Consider the following 23,919-nt stretch of genomic DNA (forward strand, 5'->3'; position numbering starts at 1 on the left):
TGGGCTTTTTCCGTATTTTGTTGTGTTGCAGCCTGAATTTAAAATGGATTAAATTGAGATTTGTGTCACTGGCCTACACACAACACCCCATGAAGTGAAATTCTGTGTTTTGAAAAAAATATAGAGGAAAACCTGGTTCTGTCTGCTTTCCACCAGACACTGGGAGATGAATTCTCCTTTCCGCAGGACAATAACCTAAAACACAAGGCCAAATCTAAACTGGAGTTGCTTACCAAGAAACCAGTGAATGTTCCGGAGTGGCCGAGTTACACTTTTGACTTCAATCTGCTTGAAAATCTACAGCAACACCTGAAAATAGTTGTCCAGCAGGGATCAACAACCAATTTGACAGAGCATGAAGAATTTTGAAAAGAATAAAATGGTCAAATGTTGCTCTAAGAGACTTACCCAGAAAGAATCACAGCTTTAATCACTGCCAAAGGGTGCTAATACAAATAATTGACTAAAGTGTGTGAATACTTATGTAAATCAGATATTTCTGCATTTTTTTTTTTTTTTACATTTCAAAAAATATGTTTTCACTTTTTCATAATGAGGTATTGTGAGAAGATGGATGGGTGAGAAAAATATAACTGTAATCCATTTTGAATTCAGGCTTTAACAACAAAATGTGGAATAAGTCAAAGGGTATGAATACTTTGAAGGCACTTACGAGGGCCCATAGGGCTCTGGTCAAAAGTAGTGCGCTATATAGTGTTATGGTGTAACTATCAATAATCAGTTCAAAACTGCTTCACAAAATAATAAAGTATTACAGGCTACATTCCCGGACACAGTTTATGACTAGCCTCAATGGAAATAGCTTTTTACTCCGAGAAACTCCATTGAGAATGCGTTTTAGTCCTGGACTAGGCTTAATCTGTGTCTAAGAAACTGGCCCTACAGGCAAAAAAACGCTTCTTACTCTCATCCTCGCTGGCTGCCTCCTCAGATGAGTCGGAATCAGACGACGAGGGGACCCCCTTCAGCCACTTCCTCTTTTTCGGAAGAGGTTCCGCCTTGACCTTGGCTGGCTTCGACTTGGGAGGGTGCTCTACCTTCTTCCCTTTCTCCACTCCCCCTTTCTTCCCCTTCCCTCGTTCTGTCGTTGCCACTGTGGCGGCCCGTTTCTCGGGCTTCTGAGACGGCTGCACCCTCTTCTCTTTCTCTCTCTGCTTCTCTTTCTCCCCCTCCTCTTTCACTAACGCAGCCGCCTTCTCCTTTTCTCGCTGTTCGTTCTTTGCCCTTGTTCTCTCCCTGGGCTCACGCTGCACCGGTTCTCGCACCGGTGCCACTCGCTGCTCCCTCTCCTCCTTCTCAGCTCGAGGCGGGGTCTGGGTGGTGAGAGGCGGAGACGCCATTTTGGGGGGGGCCTGTTGCCTGTTGAAGAAGAGTAGAGAATTGAATAAAGAGAAAGCAACCATATTTCAGATGTCCAGTTCTATAACCACCCACTTCCAACCAAATAGATGACTACTAACCCTAATTTTGTGGGGGTCATGCCCTCTCACCCCCCTAGCTGGCAACTTTTTTCAGTATGCTGGCTACTTCAGATTTTTGGGAACACTGGATGGCTAGATGGAAGTACAAACACCATGTTAGCTCTTTAGGCTAGTATTTTCCTCTTATGCCTTGTCCTTGGACATTCAACAGGACAGCACGCTCTGAAATGTATATTTAAAAGGTGCAAGTAAAAAAATGTCCAGACATATCTTTCGGACAACACTGTCCTATGAACTGTTCAATGACAAGGTGGAAGAAAACCTTTCAGAAGTGAAGGCATATACAATGTACAGTTGAAGTCGGAAGTTTACATACACTTAGGTTGGAGTCATTAAATCTCGTTTTTCAACCACTCCACACATTTCTTGTTAACAAAATATAGTTTTGGCAATTCGGTTAGGACATCTACTTTGTGCATGACACAAGCAGTTTTTCCAACAACTGTTTACAGACAGATTATTTCACCATCACAATTCCCGTGGGTCAGAAGTTTACATACACTAAGTTGACTGTGCCTTTAAACAGCTTGGAAAATTCCAGAAAATGATGTCATGGCATTAGAAGCTTCTGATAGGCTAATTGACATCATTTGAGTCAATTGGAGGTGTACCTGTCGATGTATTTCAAGGCCTACCTTCAAACTCAGTGCCTCTTTGCTTGACATCATGAGAAAATCTAAATAAATCAGCCAAGACCTCAGAAAAAATATTGTAGACCTCCACAAGTCTGGTTCATCCTTGGGAGCAATTTCCAAACGCCTGAAGGTACCACGTTCATTTGTACAAACAATAATACGCAAGTATAAACACCATGGGACCATGCAGCCGTCATACCGCTCAGGAAGTAGACGCGTTCTGTCTCCTAGAGATGAACGTACTTTGGTAAGAAAAGTGCAAATCAATCCCAGAACAACAGCAAAGGACCTTGTGAAGATGCATAAGGAAACAGGTACAAAATGATCTATATCCACAGTAAAACGAGTCCTATATCGCATAACCTGAAAGGCCGCTCAGCAAGGAAGAAGCCACTGCTCCAAAACCGCCATAAAAAAAGCCAGACTACGGAATGCAACTGCACATGGGGACAAAGATCGTACTTTTTGGAGAAATGTCCTCTGGTCTGATGAAACAAAAATGGAACTGTTTGGCCATAATGACCATCGTTATGTTTGGAGGAAAAAGGGGGATGCTTGCAAGCCGAAGAATACCATCCCAACCATGAAGAACGCGGGTGGCAGCATCATGTTGTGTGGGTGCTTTGCTGCAGGAGGGACTGGTGCACTTCACAAAATGGATGGCCTCATGAGGAAGGAAAATTATGTGTATATATTGAAGCAACATCTCAAGACATCAGTCAGGAAGTTAAAGCTTGGGCGCAAATGGGTCTTCCAAATGGACAATGACCCCAAGCATATTTCCAAAGTTGTGGCAAAATGGCTTAAGGACAACAAAGTCAAGGTATTAGAGTGGCCATCAAAAAGCCCTGACCTCAATCCTATCGAAAGTTTCTTGCCAGAACTGAAAAAGTGTGTGCGAGCCTACAAACCTGACTCGGTTACACCAGCTCTGTCAGGAGGAATGGGCTAATTGAGTTTATGTAAACTTCTGACCCACTGGGAATGTGATGAAAGAAATAAAAACTGAAATAAATCATTCTCACTATTATTCTGACATTTCACATTCTTAAAATAAAGTGATGATCCTAACTGACCTAAGACATGGAATTTTTACTGGGATTAAATGTCAGGAATTGTGAAAAACTGAGTTTAAATGTATTTGGCTAAGGTGTATGTAAACTCCGACTTCAACTGTACATGTCTAAAATAAAGCCATTTTCACGCAAGACCGATGGCTATAGGCATGTATATTATTGTTCTGGCTTTATCTATCTCTATTTGTGATTTTATCTTTAACTCACTGGCTTGCTAGGTAATCAATCCTCTGACGATAACCATCTGATTATGTGTTAACGAGGTGCATTTGAAGTTGCATGTGATCGTATGGTCGGGAAATAGGTGTATAGATGCGTACCTCAGTCCGGATGGTCTGTGCCAGGGTCGTCGAGAGCACACTCTCACATAGTCCTTCTTGTTGATGTTCTCCAGGAACTTGACGTACAGGCGCTGGTATCGCCTCTTGGCATCTCCAAAGTAGCCCAGATACTAAGAAAAAGAAAGAGCAGCCATTTTGTTTATTGGGATGCCTAATAGCTACTTATTTAACAGATAATCATCCTGGTGTCCACACAAATCAGTGGGTCTGTTCCAGGTCATCTTTATTGCAGTTTATTTGGTTCTATATTCATAGTGTCTCAGAGTAGGACCAGGTTCCCACTGTCCATTTCTTATCATCGAAAACAAAAAATGCTGATCTAGGAACACTTTTAGATCTCAGGAATAACGTCACTATGATATAGCACTCGTAAGATGCTCAGCGACTGCAATTAAGAAGACCTGAAACCAACAATCACACAGTTGGACAAAGCAGTGATCTTCATGTGGAACGTCAGTGGAACCTTTGGCACCTAATTTTGGAAACGGTACTGGGAGAGACTATCCGGACTTGTACTATGCAACGCTCATTTTCATTTACGAAATGTTTAAGACATTTTCCGATGCGTGCCCTGCTGATAGACAGAAACATGCATTATGTGTTGACATTGAGCAGTGATCTTCATGTGTCGGGTCAGTGGAACACAAAATTAAGAGTACAGATTATTGTATGGGAAAATATAGTTTCTGAGAAAGATCATTTGAAAAATACAAATCGTATTGAGTGAATGTATTTATTGAGATGAAAATGCAATGAATTGAAGGTTCTTTGTTGATGTAAAAATCTAAATTTACAGATTAAGGTTGTGAGGTCCGGTAACAAGAAATGATTTGAGGGGGGGGAAAAAATGGGGTATGAATAGTATGGATACCACTGTGCCAGGTGGACAGACCGACTGACTCACGTTGCTGGTGGCACAGAACTGCCTCTGTCCGTTCTTAATCTCAGGGCTGAACTTCTGCAGCAGGGCTTTCTGCACCCTCCAGATGGGGGGAGGTTCTCGACCGGTCTTCAGGGCCAGCTGGGGAAAGAGGGGTGAGGGATTTAATACAGTACATACTGAACACACACACAATCAACTTATGGAACAGATGGACTACACTGTTGATCTGGTGGTTAGTGATGCCTTTATTATTTTACACAAAAACGCAAACACACAAATACCTTCATAGTTCCGATGTCTTCTACGCGCACCACAAACTCGTCCCTCTCTCGGAAAATGCCTTCCCCTCCACTCTCACTCTTGTCGTCCTCGCTCTCTCCAGCAATGGCGGCGTCCTCCTGCTTCTGGGCCACGTGCAGCGAGGTGACCTGAGGGGCGGGGGCGTCTTCCGGGGACGCGGGGGGCTCCAGTGCTGGCTCGGGGGAATCCGAGGCCGGGGGAGTCTGGGAGGAGGGAGGGAGGGTGGCGGGAGCAGGAGGAAGAGAAGGAATGGAAGGAGGGAGGGGGCTCGGAGGTTGGGACTGCTTCTGTTGTGCCGCCTCTTGTGGGGGCAGGGGTGATGAAGGGAGAGAGAGGAGAAGTAAGGGGGAAGGCGGGGGAGAGGGAGAGAAGGACTGAGTGGGGGAGGCGGAGAGAGGTGAGGGACCGACTGGTGCCACTGGTGCGGAGGCTGGAATAAAAGGAGATAAGTGGTGATTTTTCTTCAAGAATCAAAATGCGATTCCATGCCATAATAGCCCAAAAATATTTTTCATATCATAGAATATTCTGTCAATTCTCACATAGAAACTACATTGGGAGGAAGGACGTTTAACATGCTTTTCAAATTTGTATCAAAAACACAGAAAGAACCTAAGAAAATAATGATGAAAGTAGCCATTTTTGATATTTTACAGCCTTATTTTAAAATGGATTGAATTGTTTTTCCCCCCCTCATCAATCTACCAACAACACCCCATAATGACAAAGTAAAAAACATTTTCTATAAAGTTTTGCAAATTTATATTTAAAAAAAATTCTGAAATAACATTTGCATGAGTATTCAGACCATTTACTCAGTACTTTGTTGAAGCACCTTTGGAAGTGATTAAAGCCTTGAGTCTTCTTGGGTATGACGCTACAAGTTTAGCACACGTGTATTTGGGGAGCTTCTTCCATTCTGCTTTGCAGATCCTCTCAAGCTCTGTCAGGTTGGTTAAGGAGCGTCGCTGCACAGCTTTCTTCAAGTCTCTCCAGGGATGTTCGATCCGGTTCAAGTCCGGGCTCTGGCTGGGCCACTCAAGGACATTCAGTGACTTGTCTCGAAGCCACTCCGTTGTCTTGGCCGTGTGCTTATGGTTGTTGTCTTGTTGAAAGGTGAACCTTCGGCCCAGTCTGCGGTCCTGAGTGCGCTGGAGCAGGTTTTCATTAAGGATGTCTCTGTACTTTGCTCCTTCCATCTTTCCCTCAATCCTGACTAGTCTCCCAGTCCCTGCCACTGAAAAACATCCCCACAGCATGATGCTGCCACCACAATGCTTCACCATAGGAATGGTGCCAGGTTTCCTCCTGACATGGCACTTGGCATTCAGGCCAAAGACTTCAATCTTGGTTTCATCAGACCAGAGAATCTTGTTTCTCATGGTCTAAAAGTCCTTTAGGTACCTTTTGGAAAACTCCAAGCGGGCTGTCATGTGCCTTTTACTGAGGAGTGGCTTACGTCTGGCCACTCTACCACAAAGGCCTGATTGCTAGAGTGCTGCAGAGATGGTTGTCCTTCTGGAAGGTTCTTCCATCTCCACAGAGGAACACTGTCAGAGTGACCATGGGTTCTTTGTCACCTCCCTGACCAAGGCCCTTCTTTGGAACCACCAGCTCTGTGTTCTTCGGGACCTTCAATGCTGCAGAAATGTTTTGGTACCATTCCCCAGATCTGTGCCTCGACACAATCCTGTCTCGGAGCTCTACGGACAATTCCATCGACCTCAGGGCTTGGTTTTTGCTCTGACATGCACTGTCAACTGTGGGACATAAAGACAGGTGTGTCCCTTTCCAAATCATCTGAAGGATGATCAATGGAAACAGGATGCACCGGAGCTCAATTTCAATTCTCATAGCAAAGGGTCTGAATACTTAAGGAAATAAGGTGTTTACATTTTTAATACATATGCAAAAAAATATTAACTGTTTTCATTATGGATTATTGTATGTAGATTGACGACGAATTTGTTTCATTTAATCCATTTTTAGAATAAGGATGTAACGTAACAAAACGTGGAAAAAGTCAAGGGGTCTGAATACTTTCCGAAGGCACTGTACATGCCTCCTGTAAGACACTATGATCCGTGACCGTACATGATACAGACAACATCTGTGTCGTTATAGTGTGTTCTAACACATGGAGTATGTCTAGATTCTGAAATATAACTTCTCACGTTAATTTAATCAACATTAAAAATATTAAATCTGTCAAAAGTACCCGATTTAATTTTGTTCATTTTATGAAACAATATACTTTACGGGAACATCACATTTCCAGAATGGGCTCTCTGCTAATTTTGAAGTTATGATAAATGTTATGTGCACAACCAACACGATGAACGGGAAAATTGATTAAAAGGAAACGTCTTCTGTTGGCGATTTGCCGAATGTGCAATCCTAAATAAGGGCTGTGATTGGTTAATGGCCTATAAATGTCAATTTCTATGTATAAAATAGGGTCATATCGTCCACAGTACCAGAGCCCACTTTGGAAATGGAGTGTTTGAAGAGTATATTGTTCCAAACAAGGTTTAAAAACGGTACTTTTGAGATATTAAATATGTTGAAAAAAATGTGAAAAATTGTATTTCAGAATTAAGACATACTCCAGTTGAGAGCCCACTAAAATGGCAGCCCGAATTTGGCCCACTGGGGATTTTATTTGGCCCCCGCAAGTTTAGCAAAAGAGTTATAATTTTATTATTATAATTTTTTTTTTTTTAATTGTTGGACATAAGACTGTAAAAACACCAGCAAATCAGCTCCAAGTGATTAACATTTTGGAAATCTGTTCCAAAGTATTACCACGCATAGTAGAGATATGTGATAGTAAACAAATGAAAGGTTTGAAATGATGTTTTAGTCAAATATTAAAGCCGTTTGGACTTCTTGCAGTCAATTTGCGGTCTACAAATAGATTTACATTTAGCAGACACTCTTATCCAGAGCGACTGACAAGAGCTATGAGGGTTAAGTGCCTTGCTTAAGGGCACAGACAGATTTTTCACTGAGTCAGCTCAGGAATTAGATCCAGCAACCTTTCGATTACTGGTCCAACACTCTTAAATGATTGGTAATTATGTTCCTGCCCCCTGACCAGCCGCTCAAGAAAAGGAAAATCGTCCAACGGCTGAATCTAGTCGATGATCTTTGCTATAAGGAGTATAATTACACAAAGACGTCTGTATGATGTATGGTTCGGTTCACAGATCATAGGGTCTTACAAAAGGCATGTATAGGTCTAAAATGGGCCTAAAATAAACCATGTTTGTGACACAAATGTAAAAAGCATGTCAAAGACCTTTCCTCCCAATGAAGCTTCTATGTGAGAATTTCCAGAACAATCTGAGATACAAAACATTTTTGGGCTGTCTTGGTGTGGAATAGCGCAATGGGTATCTATCATCCATTTAAATAACCAAAAACAGCTGTAAAGATCACTGTCTGATTTAGTTCAAGCTATCAGATATATCATAACAATTGGGCTATCGTTTCATTTAATCAGTTCTTTACTATGTGTGCACAGGAAATGGTTTCAATTACCGAATTCTACAGCAACTGCAAAGCCAGAGGCTAAAATCATAATTTTTCATGAGCTAAGCCGTGAAAATTAATTCTAAGAAAAATGGGGCACGAGCTGAAACAACAAGACTATAAAGAAAAGTATTGTAATAAATGAGAAGATTTTTTGTGGTTCCACAAAGAGATGCACAATATAACAGCCTACATACATTCTCTGCCAATAAAACATATGGGCTATCAGTACCAGACGATAGTCGATATTATGGGACAGTTATGTATACAATTAAATCTCAGCCAAAATAGTGAATATGTGGGGAATGTCCCAAAAATGACTACTAAGTGATCGTTTGCAACATCCACTACCTGACCAAAAGTATCGAAAAGTACCGCTCGAACATCTGATTCCAAAATCATGGCCATTACTATGTAGTCGGTCGCCCCTTTGCTTCTATAACGGCCTCCACTCTTCTGGGATGACTTTTCACTAGATGTTGGCACATTGCTGTGGGTTCTTTCTCCATTCAGCCACAAGAGCATTAGTGAGGTCGGGCACTGATGTTGGGTAATTAAGCCTGGCTCGCAGTAGGCGCTCGAATTCATCCCAAATGTGTTCAATGGGGTTGAGGTCAGGCCTCTGTGCAGGCCATTCCACACTGATCTTGACAAACCATTTCTGTATGGACCTCGCTTTGTGCACAGAGGTATTGTCATGCTGTAAAAGGAAAGGGCATTCCACAACCTGTTGCCACAAAGTTGGAAGTACAGAATTGTCTAGAATATCACTGTATGCTGTAGCGTTAAGATTTCCTTTCACTGGAACTAAGGGACCTAGCCCGAACCATGAAAAACAGCAACAGACCATTATTCCTCCTCCACCAAACTTTAAATTTGGCACTACGCAGAGGGGCAGGTAGCGTTCTCCTGGCATCCGCCTAACCCAGCTTTGTCCATCGGACTGCCAGATGAAGTGTGATTCATAACTCCAGAGAAAGCATTTCCACTGCTCCAGAGTCAAATGGCGGCAAGCTTTATACCACTCCAGCCGACGCTTGGCACTGCGCAGGGTGATCTTAGGGTTGTGTGCAGCTGCTCAGCCATGGAAACCCATTTCATGGAGCTACCGACAAAAAGTTATTGTACTGACACTGCTTTCAGAGGCAGCTTGGAAATCGGTAGTGAGTGTTGCAACCGAAAATACGATTTTTACGCGCTTCAGCACTCTGCGGTCCCGTTCTGTAAGCTTCTGTGGCCTACCACTTCACAGCTGAGCCAGTGTTGCTCCTAGACGTTTCCACTTCACAATAACAGCACTTACAGTTGACCGGGGCAGCTCTAGCAGGCATGAAATTTCACTAACTGAATTGTTGGAAAGGTGGCATCCTATGACGGTGCCACGTTGAAAGTCACTGAGCTATTCAGTAAGGCCATTCTACTGCCAATGTTTTTCTATGGATATTGCATGGCTGTGTGCCCAATTTTATACACCTGTCAGTAAAAGGCACATGACAGCCTGCTTGGCATTTGCCAATCGGCACCTAAAGACTCTCAGACCACAAGGAACAAGAGACTCTGGTCTGATGAAACCAAGATTGAACTCTTTGCCCTGAATGCCAAGCGTCATGTCTGAAGGAAACCTGGCACCATTCCTACGGTGACGCATTGTGGTGGCAGCATCATGCTGCGGGGATGTTTTTCAGCGGCAAGTACCTGGGAGACTAATCAGGATCAAGGCTAAGATGAAAGGAGCAAAGTACAGAGAGATCCTTGATAAAAAACCTGCTCCAGAGTGCTCAGGACCGCAGACTGGGCCGAAGGGTCACCTTCCAACAGGACAACAACCCTAATCACACGGCCAAGAAAACACATGAGTGGCTTCGGGACAAGTCACTGAATGTCCTTGAGTGGTCCAGCCAGAGCCCGGACTTGAACCGGATCGAACATCTCTGGAGACCTGAAAAAAAAGCTGTGCAGCAACGCTCCCCATCCAACCTGACAGAGCTTGAGAGGATTTGCAGAGAAGAAAGGGCGCAACTGTCAAAATACATGTGTACCAAGCTTGTAATGTCATACCCAAGAAGACTCAAGGCTGTAATTGGTGCCAAAGGTGCTTCAACAAAGTACTGAGTAAAGGGTCTGAATTAGGGATGCACGATATACTGGTGAACAAACCAGAAATTGGCCAAAATTATCTAAAAATGCCAACATCGATATCGGCCCAATGCCTAGTTTAGCGCCGATGTTAAAAACCGATGTCAAAGTTACCATGCATACCTATATGACGTAATGACACCACGTAAAATGTTGCGCTACACGTGCAACACAGCATTCCTAACCTAGCCCAATAATGTCTGCTGTGTGGATCAAGAAGTCAACAAATCAAGCATTCATTTGAAAGAGTAAGAAAATTTCAGCGAGGCAACTCAAAAGTGAAATCCAATTAAGCCAAGATAATGGAATTCGGTTCTCTGTCGTGGGTGATGTAGGCTTTCGCCGACTGGTCGAGCACCGGTACACACTACCAAGTGCGCTATTTTTCACATGTTGCCCTACCGGAGTTACACAGTAATAGCGTCACTGCAATTAGCTTCACAACATACATACTATGGAATCCCGTTTCTTTGCGTGTCAAAAAAGATACAGTAGCACTGTCAAAGCTGTACAAAAAAGTCTGCAAACAAAGCGAACACCGGCCACGAACGATGTGTTTTCAATACCGCGTTTGTAATAAACATCATTTGTTCGACCACAACTTCTGGGGTAGCTAGCTTTAGCTTGGTACCTAGCTAGCACCAATACAACCAGCCCCAAAAAACAATGACCAGTAGAAACTGCAGTCATTTTCATTTTTCTTAGCAATGATTTAGGAATCATTGTGAGTAGGTATTAGCTAGGTTGCCACTTGTTGTTCGCCTATTAAAATTGATCTTCAGTTAATGAAAATAAATAGCTAGCCAGCTACTTAACCCTGTTGCCCAAAGCTAACGTTATAAGCAGCCAGCTAGCTTCATCTGGCTAGTGAGCCTCGACCGGACCGGGTTATGTGTTGTGAAGCTAGCCACAATAAGGATTAGTCACAATAGTGGAATTTGCGGTTTGCCGTCAAAATAAAAGTCTTCATATGATCTGTATCAGCCCGGTATTTCCCTTACCTTCTAATCTGGGTGCACCAAGTATCTCCAGCTCCTCCTCTTCCATATCATTCACTTCACTCTCATTATCACCCCCTCCTCGCATCTTCCTCTCTTCCTCCTCCTCATCATTCTCCTCCATCTCCCGGTCCTCTCGCTGTAGTACTGCCGGCTCGGCCGCCTGGGGCTGGGTGTGAGGGTTGTGTGAGGGGGGCTGGGGGCTAAGGGCTGGGGGCTGCAGGGTGGTCGGTGTGAGCGGGGCCTGGCTGGGTTGGTCTTGGGACTGGGGGGGGGGAGAAGGCGGGGGCGGCTGAAGCGAGGCCAGCTGCGGCGTGTCGTAGAGAGCCGAGATGGCCGAGGAGATGCTTTTCTGCAGGTCCTGGTTCTTGCCCACCGAATCCTCCTCGTCTGAGGAGAACGAGGGCAGCGTCTCCAAGTTCCTCTTCAGCTCGTCGTCCAGGGTGCGCTTGCAGGGACTGGGGCAGCCCCCTAGGCCGCTGTTGCTCTTGCCCTCACCAAACTGAGGCAGTGTTGGAGGGGGTGCCGGGGACAGGGGACAGAGCCCTTCAGATTTGAGAGGGGAGACGTCACTGTTTCCTGATTGCATTTCCAAGCCCGGAGGTCTCTTTCCCGACTTGAGGAAGTCCATGAAGGAGGCCATGCAGTCTGATTTCTCAATCCCCTGAGAGAGACAGAGAGGGAGAGGTTACAGTGGGAATAGAGAGAGCGAGAGAAAATAGACAGTTCATGAGACATTTGACCAGCTAAAGCTAACATTTTGTCACATACAACACGCAGGATTAACCATAATAGCTGACTGATTGAGTGGCCAAACAGAGTCTAATCGTCCCTTACTCTTCCATCCATCCCCTCGCCATCCACTCCGTCACTCTGTATCTGGCTCTTCTGCTTGCTCTTGTCCTGGATCCTGTTGGAGTCTACCCCTTCGCACAGGGGTCCAGGACTTAGGCCAAGGGAGGGAGCAGAGCCCACTGAGCCGTCTGATAGAGCGGGGTCCGTGCCGGACAGAGAGTCTGTCCTCAGCAGGGCTTCGGAAGAGGACATGGAGCCGATGGGCAGTTTGATCTAAGACAGGAAAAATAGAGGAAATGTTTGAATAAAACGCCAAGAGTAAACGTGGCTACTCCCACCACCTTAAAGGAACATTACACTCAAATTAAAAGTTGTCAGATGTATTTGGAACTCAAAAGAAGTCTGATGTCCTGATGCATTCGCATCCCATGTCATCATGAGTTCGCATTCTATGTCAGCGGTTACGTAGATCCATGTTTACGAGATGTGGCTTAATCTTGACAGACTACTTTAAAGATCTGAAACCATTTGACAAACTTTGATTTAAAAGTGTAATGTCCCTTTAAGTATAAGCCTGCAATGACATGGGACAGCAGGTAGCCTAGTGGTTAGAGCGTTGGACTAGTAACCGAAAGGTTGCTAGATCGAATCCCCGAGATGACAAGGTAAAAATCTGTCGTTCTGCCCCTGAACAAGGCAGTTAACCCACTGTTCCTAGGCCGTCATTGAAAATAAGAATTTGTTCATAACTGACTTGCCTAGTTAAATAAAAGGTAACATTTTTAAAATGACATCTACATTTCCCCCTGGGAATTAACAAAGTTCAGTTCCATTCAATTTATCCACGCTCACCTTGAGATGCGGTATGGGCTCCTGATGCTGTGGGGGTGGAGCCTGGTGGTGGAGTTGATGCTGTTGCCGATTAAGGTGGTGTTGCTGCATCTGCTCCTTCCCAGTTATCTCCATAAACATGTCGTCTCTCCTCCCTCTCCCTCGGCCTCCGCCACCACCACGGCCCCGTTTAACCTCAATTCCTCCTCCATACCCACTTCCTGCTTCGGTTGCTCCTCCCATTTCACCTCCAATCATTCCGCGGGGTTCGTGCTGCTCGGGCTGCGGGCGAATGCGAGGCCTACCCCTGGGCCTTGGAGGCCCTGCTCTCTTTGGCTTGGTGGGCTTACGGCCCCTCTTCTTGGGCCCGTCCTGCGGCAGGAGCTGGGGAGGGGGGCAGAGGGAGGGGTAGCCGGAGGAGTGGTAGAAGTCGAGGTCGCCCATGAGGGGGCTGAGCGTGCCTCCTCCTCCGGCCCCACCTCCTGTCTTACGGCAGCTGGAGACCAGGTCAGGGAGGTGGTCAGGGAGCCGGCGGCTGTTCAGACGGATGTCCGCCGGCTGGTTGTCCTTGTCCTCATCATCCTCAAACTCGTACTCCTGCGCGTAGCTCTTTTTGGGCAGTGTGTTGGGGTCTCGACGCTCCTTGAGCAGGTGGAACGAGCTCGACTTGAGGAGCTTCTTGGGGCGCGACGAGCAGAAGATGGGCGAGGTGAGGCCTCCAGGGCCAGCACCAGTGCCGCCGGTGCACCCGCCTGGACTAGAGGACTGGATCAGGCCCAGCTGCGCCGTGTTAACAGTGGAGGGCAGCTCATGGGTCTTGAGAGAGTCCAGGTCCAGGGTGCGGTTGCCGGACTCGGAAAGCCTGTGGCAGTACTGCCCATAGCCCTGGTCGCCCAGCATTTCATACCCGGCTCCTCCACTTCCCCCTCCTGAATTATCCTTCATGGGCTCCTCATGGCCCCCTCCTGGTCCCTCCTGGTTCATCTCCTCCTGCACTGGGCCAGCGCCTCCGGCACAGCTCGACTTGGAGAAGTCGTCTGAGCAGAACATGTCCTCCATGCCGGGGAAGAAGGAGCGGTCCTCGTCCTGCAGGAGCGAGTCCGGGAAGCAGATGGAGGTGAGTGTGACAAAGCGGTTCTGGCTCTGGCCACAGCTTTTCTCCACAGGGCTGACCGTGTCGAATGGGTGCTGCTCGGTGCGCTGATGCTGGTCTATTTGGACCTGCTGGCCTGGGGTGAGCTGGGACGGGTGGGACTGGGACTCCTGTTGCTGGGAATGGGTGGAGGGAAGGGGCTGGGGGTGAGCGTGGCCATGGGAGTGGGGGTGGTGCCCCGAGTGGCTTTGCTGGTGGTGGGAGTTGGGATGTTGATGGTGTTGGGGGAGGTGGTGCACGTGCAAGGGGGCGGATAAGCCCATGTCGGGCTCAGAGAGGAACGAGTGGAGCTCCGAGGCGGAGTGTTGAGGGTGATGGGACGAGAGCCTCTGCTGCTCTTGCTGCTGCTGCCTGTGGCGCTCTCCGCTCCCTCCACCTCTTCCTCCTGCACCACCACCACCTCCTCCTCTCCTCTCCTCCACTCCCCCGCCGTCCGCACTGGAGGTCTGGGAGAGTGAGCGCTCAAGCATGTCCAGGGAGGACGCCACCGAGCTCTGCTGTCGCTGCTTGGACTGGCTCTGGTCTTGCCGAGGAGGTCCGTGGTTGTAGTGAGCCGCTGCCGCTGCGACCTCCAAAGCCTGGGACTGGAGTTGTAGCTGAAGCTGGGAGGCCTGCTGGGTCTGGGACTGGTGTTTGCCCGCGCCCATTCTCCCTCCGGCTCCATCCATCATAGCTTGTTGCTGGCTCACTGAATGCTGCTGCTGATGGGGCTCCATCTTGTTGCGAGTGGTGTGGGACAGCACTGACTGGAGCAGGTGGGGCGGCTGGTGGGACTGGTCCGTGGGGGAATCCATGAGGGAGGCCGAGGATTGAGAGTGCTGTTGCACCTCAGGGTTCTTGCGAGGGTACACCAGCTCGGAGCGCTCTTGTGGATTCTTCTGCAGCTCCATGTGAGCGTGGGACTGTAGGTGGCTGTGGGAGGCGGCGTGCTGCTGCTGCGTGTGGGAGGAGTGTTGGGGGCCCAGGGAGTGCTGGGAGTACGGGTCGCTCCGGCCGTAGTGCACCACCGACCCCAGGGAGTCGTGGTGGTGTAGATGGGGGTGGCTTTGCTCGGCACCTCCTCCGCCACTCCTGCCACCGCCTTCACTTTCATTCCTCTGTTGTTGTTGATGTTTCTTGAGAGACATCTCCAGCTGGCTGTCTAGGCCCGTGACCGCGCCTCCAGATCCGGCACCGGAGGTGGCGCTGTGGGTGCGGATGACGCTCTGGAGGTGGTACCTCTCCTCAGAGCTCTTGCCCAGCTCGTAGGACGACAGCCCCTTGCCGCCGTCCGTGGTAGAGGGGACAGGCTGCAGAGGTGCCTGTTGTTGGGCCGTCTGTTGAGGTTGTTGCTGCTGGGAGTGGTGATGGGACGCCTGGGGTGTGGGACTGGCCTGGGCTTGGAGAAGGTGCTGGATCAAAAAGTCATCATCATCGTCCACATCTTCTTGGGACCTCTGGGAGCCCACACCTAGCATGCGGCTGGAGTCGGACTTGGTCTTGTTGGCGGTGGGGTGGTAGGACTGGGACGGGGGACCTCTGGTGTCGGGGTAGCCCTGAGGGGAGGAGATGAAGGTGGGAGAGAGGACAGAGGAGATGTATTTGTTGGAGCCCGTTCCTCCCGGGGACTGGGTGGGGCAGGCAGGGGTGGGGGAGTGCAACCCTGGACGGATGATCCCAGAGTTAGCCGACGGAGAGGGGCTAGACTCAGGGATATGGTAAGACCCTACTCTGGCACCACCTCCTCTCTCATTGGCCATACTGCTCCCAGCTCCTCCTGAACCGGAGTTCCCGCTTCCTGCGGTGGTGCTACCACCGCCTCCTGAGGTTCCTCCCACCGACGACCCGCTCGACTGTAAAAGAGCTGGGGAGTGGCCGGGGCCGTAACCTAGCGATGGACATCCCGCTCCGCCCAGAGAGGAGGGGACGGACCCATAGGCAGAGTCAGCCCCGTAGACCACATCAGCCGAGTACGACTGGCTTCGCCCTCCCAGGCTGCCGTAGCCTTTTCTTCCCCCGGCTGAGCTCAGGTCCTGGGCCTGAGGGGAGCTGAAGCCGCCATAGGACTGGGTTAGGTGGGAGGGAGGGGGCTGGCTGGGAGAGTATGACTGGTTCTGCTGTTGTGGCGGGGTTTGACCTGTGAGGGCGGCGGCGGGGGGTTTCACTGGGGGCACGGGTGAGCCGTAGCCTGAGAGGCTGTGTTTGGGTAAGGGCTGCTGGACAGATGTGGAAGAGGTAGGAGGGGGTTGCTGCTGGGGAGCTGGAGCACTCTGAGGGGGAGGCTGCTGTCTAGACGGGGCCGAGCTGGAGCTGGAGGGGGGGAGTGAGTTGGAGGGGTGGGCTCCCGAGGCAGAGGAGGAAGAGGAGGTCGTCGAAGAGCTGGAGGACGCAGAAGGGGGAGTGTGAGGGGTACGGGAGGAGGACGCCGAGCTGGTCGAGGAGTAGCCGTTGCTGGAGTTGCTCTTGGCACCCTTTCCCGCTGCTGAAGATGAGGTGGAGATCGAGTAGGGGGGCTGGATGATGGGCCGGTACACCTGTTCCGTCCGGGAAGAGGCCTTATGGTCCGAGGGGCTCTGGTCACCCAGGGGGCTGCAAGAGAGGCCGGCCTGCCTGTGGTGGGCTATCTGCTGGTACCCAGCCCCGCCGCAGCTGAGGTAGTGCTGCAGGGAGTGGGCCGCTGAGGAGGAGAGCTGGGACTGGGACGGCGTGGGCCGCTGGTAGTGCTTGATCACGCTGTCCTGCCGGGGCACAGCCCTCTCCTGGATCGAGTTAGACTGGGCCTGAGCCTGGGCTGAGGAGAACACTGAGGCGTTGTACAACTGGGAGGACTGGTCCTGCAGCTGAGAGGACAGCAGGTTGAACTGGTGGGACTGTAGGTGCCGCGCTGATGAGGCCTGGGCCGACGAGGCGCCTGTGGGGTCCTGTCCGCCCCGGTAGGCTGTGGTGGCGCCCTGGGAGGGCAGGAGGCGGTCAAAGCCCAGGCTGGACTGAGAGGGACCCTTGATATGCAACAGAGGGTCGTGGGGGGAGAGGAGTCCGTTGGAGGTGGAGTTGAACGTGGGCGTGTCCTGGAGGGTGGGGAAGGAGCGGCTGGAGAAGGAGGCCGGGTGCTGATAGGCGGACAGGGCCGAGGAAGAGGTGAAGGAGCCCGAGCCGGGGAGGGGCCCGGAGATGAAGAGCTCAGCAGGGGCCGGGGTGTGTATCGCTGTCAGGGCCAGATGGAGACAAGACGACTATCATTCAAAATCCATCAACAGAAAAAACTGACAAGCATGACTAAATAATTGTACCCCCACCCCCCTCCCTTAACAAGTAAAAAGCAAAATAATCCAATATGCAAATGAAACCAACATAATCTCACCAATAATGCAGACATGCAAGAGGAATGACAATTTGATAGAACCTGTGAGGCGTTGGAAATGTCAAAGACTTTTGCCACCCCGTTTTGAATGTCAACACAGGGCTGGTCACATGCTCACCTGTCTGCCAGGACGGCGTGCGGAACTGGGAGAGGAGGGAGGAGGCGGAGGGGGGAGCCTGTGGACCTCGCTGGGACTCCAGAGCGGAGATCAGATTCATGACCGAAGCATCTGGACCAGAGGGGCTGGCATGGTGCAGGCCTGTTTCAAATAGTCCAGAGAGACCTGATGGGACAACAAATACAACCATGAGTAAACCGTGACGACCATGTCCCTTTTCACAGATTATGCAAACAGGGCATTTAGAGAGATTGCTATATCTACGTGATTAAATGGCATAACTTTGATGAATAGGTCAAGGAGTGTCCATTACAACATAATACAATGATGTAGTCCTAACAGATGTTATCAATCTGATTTGGCCCTATATTTTACCAGGTAAAATACAGGTTTTTCCTGTACACACAAAATGGGTTTCCATAGAAACTGCATTTTTCAGTGGCTGCAACTGTAGTGCCAGCAGCATGGCCAGTCATAACACCTGTACTGTGGCGACACAATTAAAGGTGTGTGACATATCCCTCACCCAAACTCCGTCCTGCTCCCCAAGCCCCGCCTTGGCCAGAGCTGCCTGGGTGGTGATTGGTGGAATAGCCCTGCAGAGGATGGGGAGTGCCGTAGGTTTGTCGATGGAGAAGTTCCGACTCCGGGTGTGATGATCTGGAACTTCCATAGACGAGACTAGGGAGGAGAAGAGGTCATTTATTCAACTGTTCAAGTCCAATTGCCTTCATTTTCATAAACCTTTGTCCAAAAGGTGACCTCTGGGAGACGCCATGAAATTTAAACAGATGCAAATCCTATGTAAGTAGGCCTACGATGTAAATACACTAAGACCATTGTTGAGCTTGAAGGTCATGACTAACTACCGCACTCTTCAGAAAACTGTAAGATCTTAGTTATTCAGATGCATTAGTCAACTTCGAGTACATCTCCGTCCTAATAAAATGATTACTGTAGCTCATTATTCTTCAAATTGTAAGAAGTTAGAATATTAGAGTATGATTACTCAAAATCAACTCAGAATGAATACTAAAATATGATTGCCATCTTAATGCCTGTTGTAGACTTCATTTACAATTCCTGTCCATGATATTTTACCAACACATGACTTTATGCATGGACCTACAATATGGAAGCCCAATAACACCACCCAAAAAAATGACTTGATACTATCTCAAAAATGTTATACCATCTCAAGGCCTACATACAGGATATGTTTCTTCATTAGTAGCATTGTGTGGTGTATTCCAAATATCCACATTGCAGAGATCAGTACAGCAATCAAACAAAAGCTGACCGAGCTTGCTTTATGCAGGGTTGCATCGTGTAGGTCTACAGTGCATTTGGAAAGTATTCAGAACCCTTGACTTTTTCCACATGTTGTTACGTTACAGACTTATTCTAAAAAATTATTAAATACAATTTTTCCTCATCAATCTACACACAATACCCCATAATGACAAAGAAAACAACAAGTTTAGAAATGTTGGCAGAAATACCACATTTCCATAAGTATTCAGACCCTTTGCTATGAGAATCGAAATTGAGCTCTGGTACATCCTGTTTCCATGGATCATCCTTGAGATGTTTCTACAACTTGCTAAAAATAAAAAATAAACAATTTCACCTTCATTTAACTAGGCCAGTAAGTTAAGATCAAATTCTTATTTACAATGACGGCCTACCGGGGAACTGTGCGTTAACTGCCTTCAGGGGCAGAACAACATATTTTTACCTTGTCGGCTCGGGGATTCAATCCAGCAACCTTTTGGTTACTGGCGCAATGCTCCAACCACTAGGCTACCTTGGAGTCCACCTGTGGTAAATTCAATTGATTGGACATGATTTGGAAAGGCAAACCCCTTTCTATATAAAAGGTCCCACAGTTGACAGTGCATGTCAGAGCAAAAACCAAGCCATGAGGTTGAAGGAATTGTCCGTAGAGCTCCGGGACAGGATTGTGTCGAGGCACAGATCTGGGAAGGGTACCAAAACATTTCTGCAGCAATGAAGGTCCCTAGGAACACAGTGGCCTCCATCATTCTTAAATGGAAGAAGTTAGGAACCGCCAAGACTCTTCCAGTTCTATTGGCCAACGTGCAATCACTAGAAAACAAACTCGCTGATCTACAGTCGAGACTATCCTTCCAACGGGACATTAAAAACGGTAATAATTTATGTTTCACAGACTCGTCGCAGAACAACGACACGGATACATGGCTGGTTTTTCTGTGTATCGCCAGGACAGAGTAGCTACGTCTGGTAAGATGTATTTGTCAATACCTGCTGGTGCGCGATGACTAATGTTAAAGAAGTCTTGAGGTATTGCTCGCCTGAGGTAGAGTACATCGTGATAAGCTCTATTATTCGTAGCCGTCTATATACCACCACAAACAGACGCGGGCACTAAGACCGCACTCAACCAGCTATAAAAGACCTTAAGCAAACAAGAAAATGCTCAAAACAAATCTAGAAAATTTACTCCACACACAGACACGCATACAAAGCTCTCCCTCACCCTCCATTTGGCATATCTGACCATAATTCTATCCTCCTGATTCCTGCTTACAAGCAAAAACTAAAGCAGGAAGTACCAGTGACTCATTCAATACGAAAGTGGTCCGTGCACGCACGCACATATATATACACACACACACACCAACCAGAAGCCATGGACTACAGGCAACATACGCACCGAGCTAAAGGCTAGAAACGCCACTTTCAAGGAGCAGGACACGAATCTGGACGCTTATAAGAAATCCTGCTATGCCCTCAGATGAACCATCAAACAGGAAAAGAGTCAATACAGGACTATGATTGATTCCTACTACACCGGCTCTGGCGCTCGTTGGATGTGGCAGGGCTTGCAAACTATTACGGACTACAAAGGGAAACACAGCCGAGAGCTGCCCTGTGACGCGAGCTTACTAGACGAGCTTAATTCCTTTTATGCTCGCATCAAGGCAACCAACACTGAAGCATGCATGAGAGCAACTGTTCCGGACGACTGTGTGATCACGGTCTCCGTAGCCGATGTGAGCAAGACCTTTAAACAGGTCAATATTCACAAGGTTGCAGGGCCAGACGGATTACCAGGGTGTGTACTCCCAGCATTCACGGACCAACTGGCAAGTGTCTTCACTGACATTTTCAACCTCTCCCTGACCGAGTCTGTACTACCCATGTTTCAAGCAGACCACCATAGCCCCTGTGCCCAAGAATGCAAAGGCAACCTGCCTAAATGACTACTGCCCCATAGCACTTATGTTAGTAGCCATGAAGTACTTAGAAAGGCTGGTCATGGCTCACATCAACACAAACATCCTGGAAACCCTAGACCCACTCCAATTCGCATACCGTCCCAACAGATCCACAGATGACACAATCTCAAATCGCACTCCATACTGCCCTTTCACACCTGGACAAATGGAACACCTATGTGAGAATGCTGTTCATTGCCTACAGCTCAGCATTCAACACCATAGTGCCCACAAAGCTCATCATTAAGCTAAGGACCCTGGGACTAAACACCTCCCTCTGCAACTGGATCCTGGACTTCCTGATGGGCAGCCCCCCCCTGGTGTTGTTGCCTACCCTTACCACATCTGCCACGCTGATCCGCAACACCGGTTCCCCTCAGGGGTGTGTGCTCAGTCACCTCCTGCACTCCCTGTTCACCCACGACTTTGTGGCCAAGCATGACTCCAACGCCATCATTAAGGTTGCTGATGACACGACAATGGTAGGCCTGATCACCGACAACAACGAGACAGCCTATAGGGTGGAGGTCAGAGACCTGTTAGTGTGGTGCCAGGCCAACAACCTCTCCTTCAACGTGAGCAAGACAAAGGAGATGATCGTGGACTACAAGAAAAGGAGGGCCGAACAGGCCCCCAATAACGTCGACGGGGCTGAAGTGGAGCAGGTTGAGAGCTGCAAGTTCCTTGGTGTCCAATTCTCTAAAAAACGATCATGGTCCAAACACACAAAGACAGTCGTGAAGAGGGCACGACAAAACCTTTTCCCCCCTCGGGAGACTTAAAGCATTTGGCATGGGTCCCCAGATCCTCAAAAGGTTCTACAACTGCACTATCGAGAGCATCCTGACCGATAGCGTCACCGCCTGCTATGGCAACTGCTCGGTATCTGACTGTAAGGTGCTAGAGGGTAGTGCGTACGGCCCAATACATCACTGGGGCCAAGCTTCCTGCCCTCCAGGACCTATATACCAGGCGGTGTCAGAGTAAGGCCCCAAGAAAATGTCAGAGTCCAATCACCCTAGTCATAGACTGTTATCTCTGTTACCGCACTGCAAGCAGTACCGGAGCGGCAAGACTAAGTCAAAAAGGCTCCTGAACAGCTTCTATCCCCAAGCTATAAGACAGCTGAACAATTAATCAGATGGCCACCCGGACTATTTACATTGACCCCCCCCCCCTTTTGTTTTTACACTGCTGCTACCCGCTGTTTATCATCATCTACGCTTAGTCACTTAACCCCTACCTACATGTACAAATTACCTTGACTAAGCTTTACCCCCGCACAGTTACTCGGTACCGGTGCCCCCTGTATTTAGCCTCGTTACTTACGTAATTCTACTGTTACTAAGTAAAGTAAAAATACAGTAAATATTTTATTAACTCCATTTCTTGAACTGCACTGTTGTTTAAGGGCTTGTAAGCATTTCATTGTATTCAGTGCATATGACAAATAACATTTGACTTTTATTTCAGTTTTTAATAAATTAGCAAAAATGTCTAAAAACCCATTTTTGCTTTGTCATTATGGGGTACTGTGTGTAGATTGATGAAAAAATACAATTGAATCCACTTTAGAATAAGGCGGCAACGTACACTAACAAAGTTGCAGTTTTTACAGTAAAACGTACAGTAATTCCAAGTTTTATCTATTAACAATATGTTGTAGACTGCAATGCATCTTGGTTCAACTAATGATTACAGTTTATAACAGTAAATGTTACGCAAACAAAATACAGGCACGATGATTTACAGCTAATACCGGTTAGTCCTGGGCCCATTGGATTATGGGTCTTTTTGGGTGAATTCTTGTAGAAGACCTCTACATTGAAGCAGCCATCAGGTGGGTTAAGTCATATTTTACGACGTAAAAAAAAAACTACAGAATCACATAGCCTATTGTAAACAATTGGCCATTTGGGCACATCTCGCTTTCCACATGCCCGGGCAGTCTCGTGATGGAAGCAAACATCTGAAATTACGGTCAGTAGGCTACATGAAATTTGTTGAATTTTTATATAAAATGTTGCGTCGGGAGCCCGTGAATCGGTTTGAAAATGAAGACTCGCAGAGATACTTGACAGTCTAAAACTGTTATACTTAATAGCCTAGTCCATGCTGTGTTTCCCCAAATATTTTTTCTCTGTGAGAGCTAATAGTTAGCTGTGCCATCCCTTAGCTAAATATTGGAACGTTGTTTGAATCAAGATGGAATAGATTCTAGATGTATTTTCATTATGTCCGTTATGGCTTGACGGTTCGAATGTTTAATCAGTCTGTCGGCGAGCTAGCTGCATTATAACTGACATTTGAGGTAAATTTAGGTGAACTATTCTCAGCCACAAACGTTAGCTTACTATTCTAAATTGAATTGTTGATATAACTTCTATTTTGGATTCTAGAAATAAATCAAGATTACTGCAGCTTGAGCTGAGACAGCTGATTTGTTTTTAGTTTTTTTAAATGATCCAGAATCAACCTTACAGTTAAAATGTTTCAGTGCAAATCGTGTATGCATGATTCTAATACAGTAGTATCACTCGTACAGCACATGAAACTTCACAGAAATGCACCCAATTGCTCATTTAATTGTGGCGTGCCCAAATGTTCCCGTCCATTCAGGCAATTTACTGCCTTTAAGTCTCACTTATACAGAGACCACAAGGGATATCAAAGGTCTGTGAAAAGTGCTCAATTTCAACCAGCAGAAGAAAGCAGTTCAGATGTTTACATTTGACTGAAAGCATTTCTCATTTGAAGGATAATTTGCAAGAAGGCAGAGAAATTGCCCTTTTATGGGATGTGAAAAAACATATGCTGTTAAATCTAAATTTGCATCTCATATATCCAGAACAAACAAAAACACCTTTGTCAAATATGCATATGAGACAGTGTTGGAAACACAAACTGAAAATGTTACAGAGACCCTGGTGTCTACAGAGAATTACTTTTCCGAGGACCTAGAGGACAGTGTTGGACAGTGTTGATGAAGCTCTCTGTACAAAAGAAATCTTACA

The 23,919-nt window shown here is 47.4% G+C and overlaps 1 protein-coding gene across 1 annotated transcript in view; it reads right to left on the bottom strand.

The window, feature by feature from the left end:
* The window catches only part of LOC120060914 (proline-rich protein 12-like), a 51,829-nt gene that overhangs the window by 20,995 nt on the left and 6,915 nt on the right, over nucleotides 1-23,919 (bottom strand). The window contains exons 2-10 of the mRNA XM_039010343.1: nucleotides 18,169-18,323; nucleotides 17,643-17,807; nucleotides 13,053-17,368; nucleotides 12,243-12,473; nucleotides 11,409-12,069; nucleotides 4,719-5,167; nucleotides 4,459-4,575; nucleotides 3,534-3,664; nucleotides 926-1,380 (exon numbers count right to left, since the gene is read on the bottom strand). Of these exons, the coding sequence (XP_038866271.1) occupies nucleotides 926-1,380; nucleotides 3,534-3,664; nucleotides 4,459-4,575; nucleotides 4,719-5,167; nucleotides 11,409-12,069; nucleotides 12,243-12,473; nucleotides 13,053-17,368; nucleotides 17,643-17,807; nucleotides 18,169-18,323 (6,680 nt within the window). The remainder of the gene's footprint in view (nucleotides 1-925; nucleotides 1,381-3,533; nucleotides 3,665-4,458; nucleotides 4,576-4,718; nucleotides 5,168-11,408; nucleotides 12,070-12,242; nucleotides 12,474-13,052; nucleotides 17,369-17,642; nucleotides 17,808-18,168; nucleotides 18,324-23,919) is intronic.

This window comes from Salvelinus namaycush, chromosome 16 (assembly GCF_016432855.1).
Source record: "Salvelinus namaycush isolate Seneca chromosome 16, SaNama_1.0, whole genome shotgun sequence".
Taxonomy (NCBI): domain Eukaryota; kingdom Metazoa; phylum Chordata; class Actinopteri; order Salmoniformes; family Salmonidae; genus Salvelinus; species Salvelinus namaycush.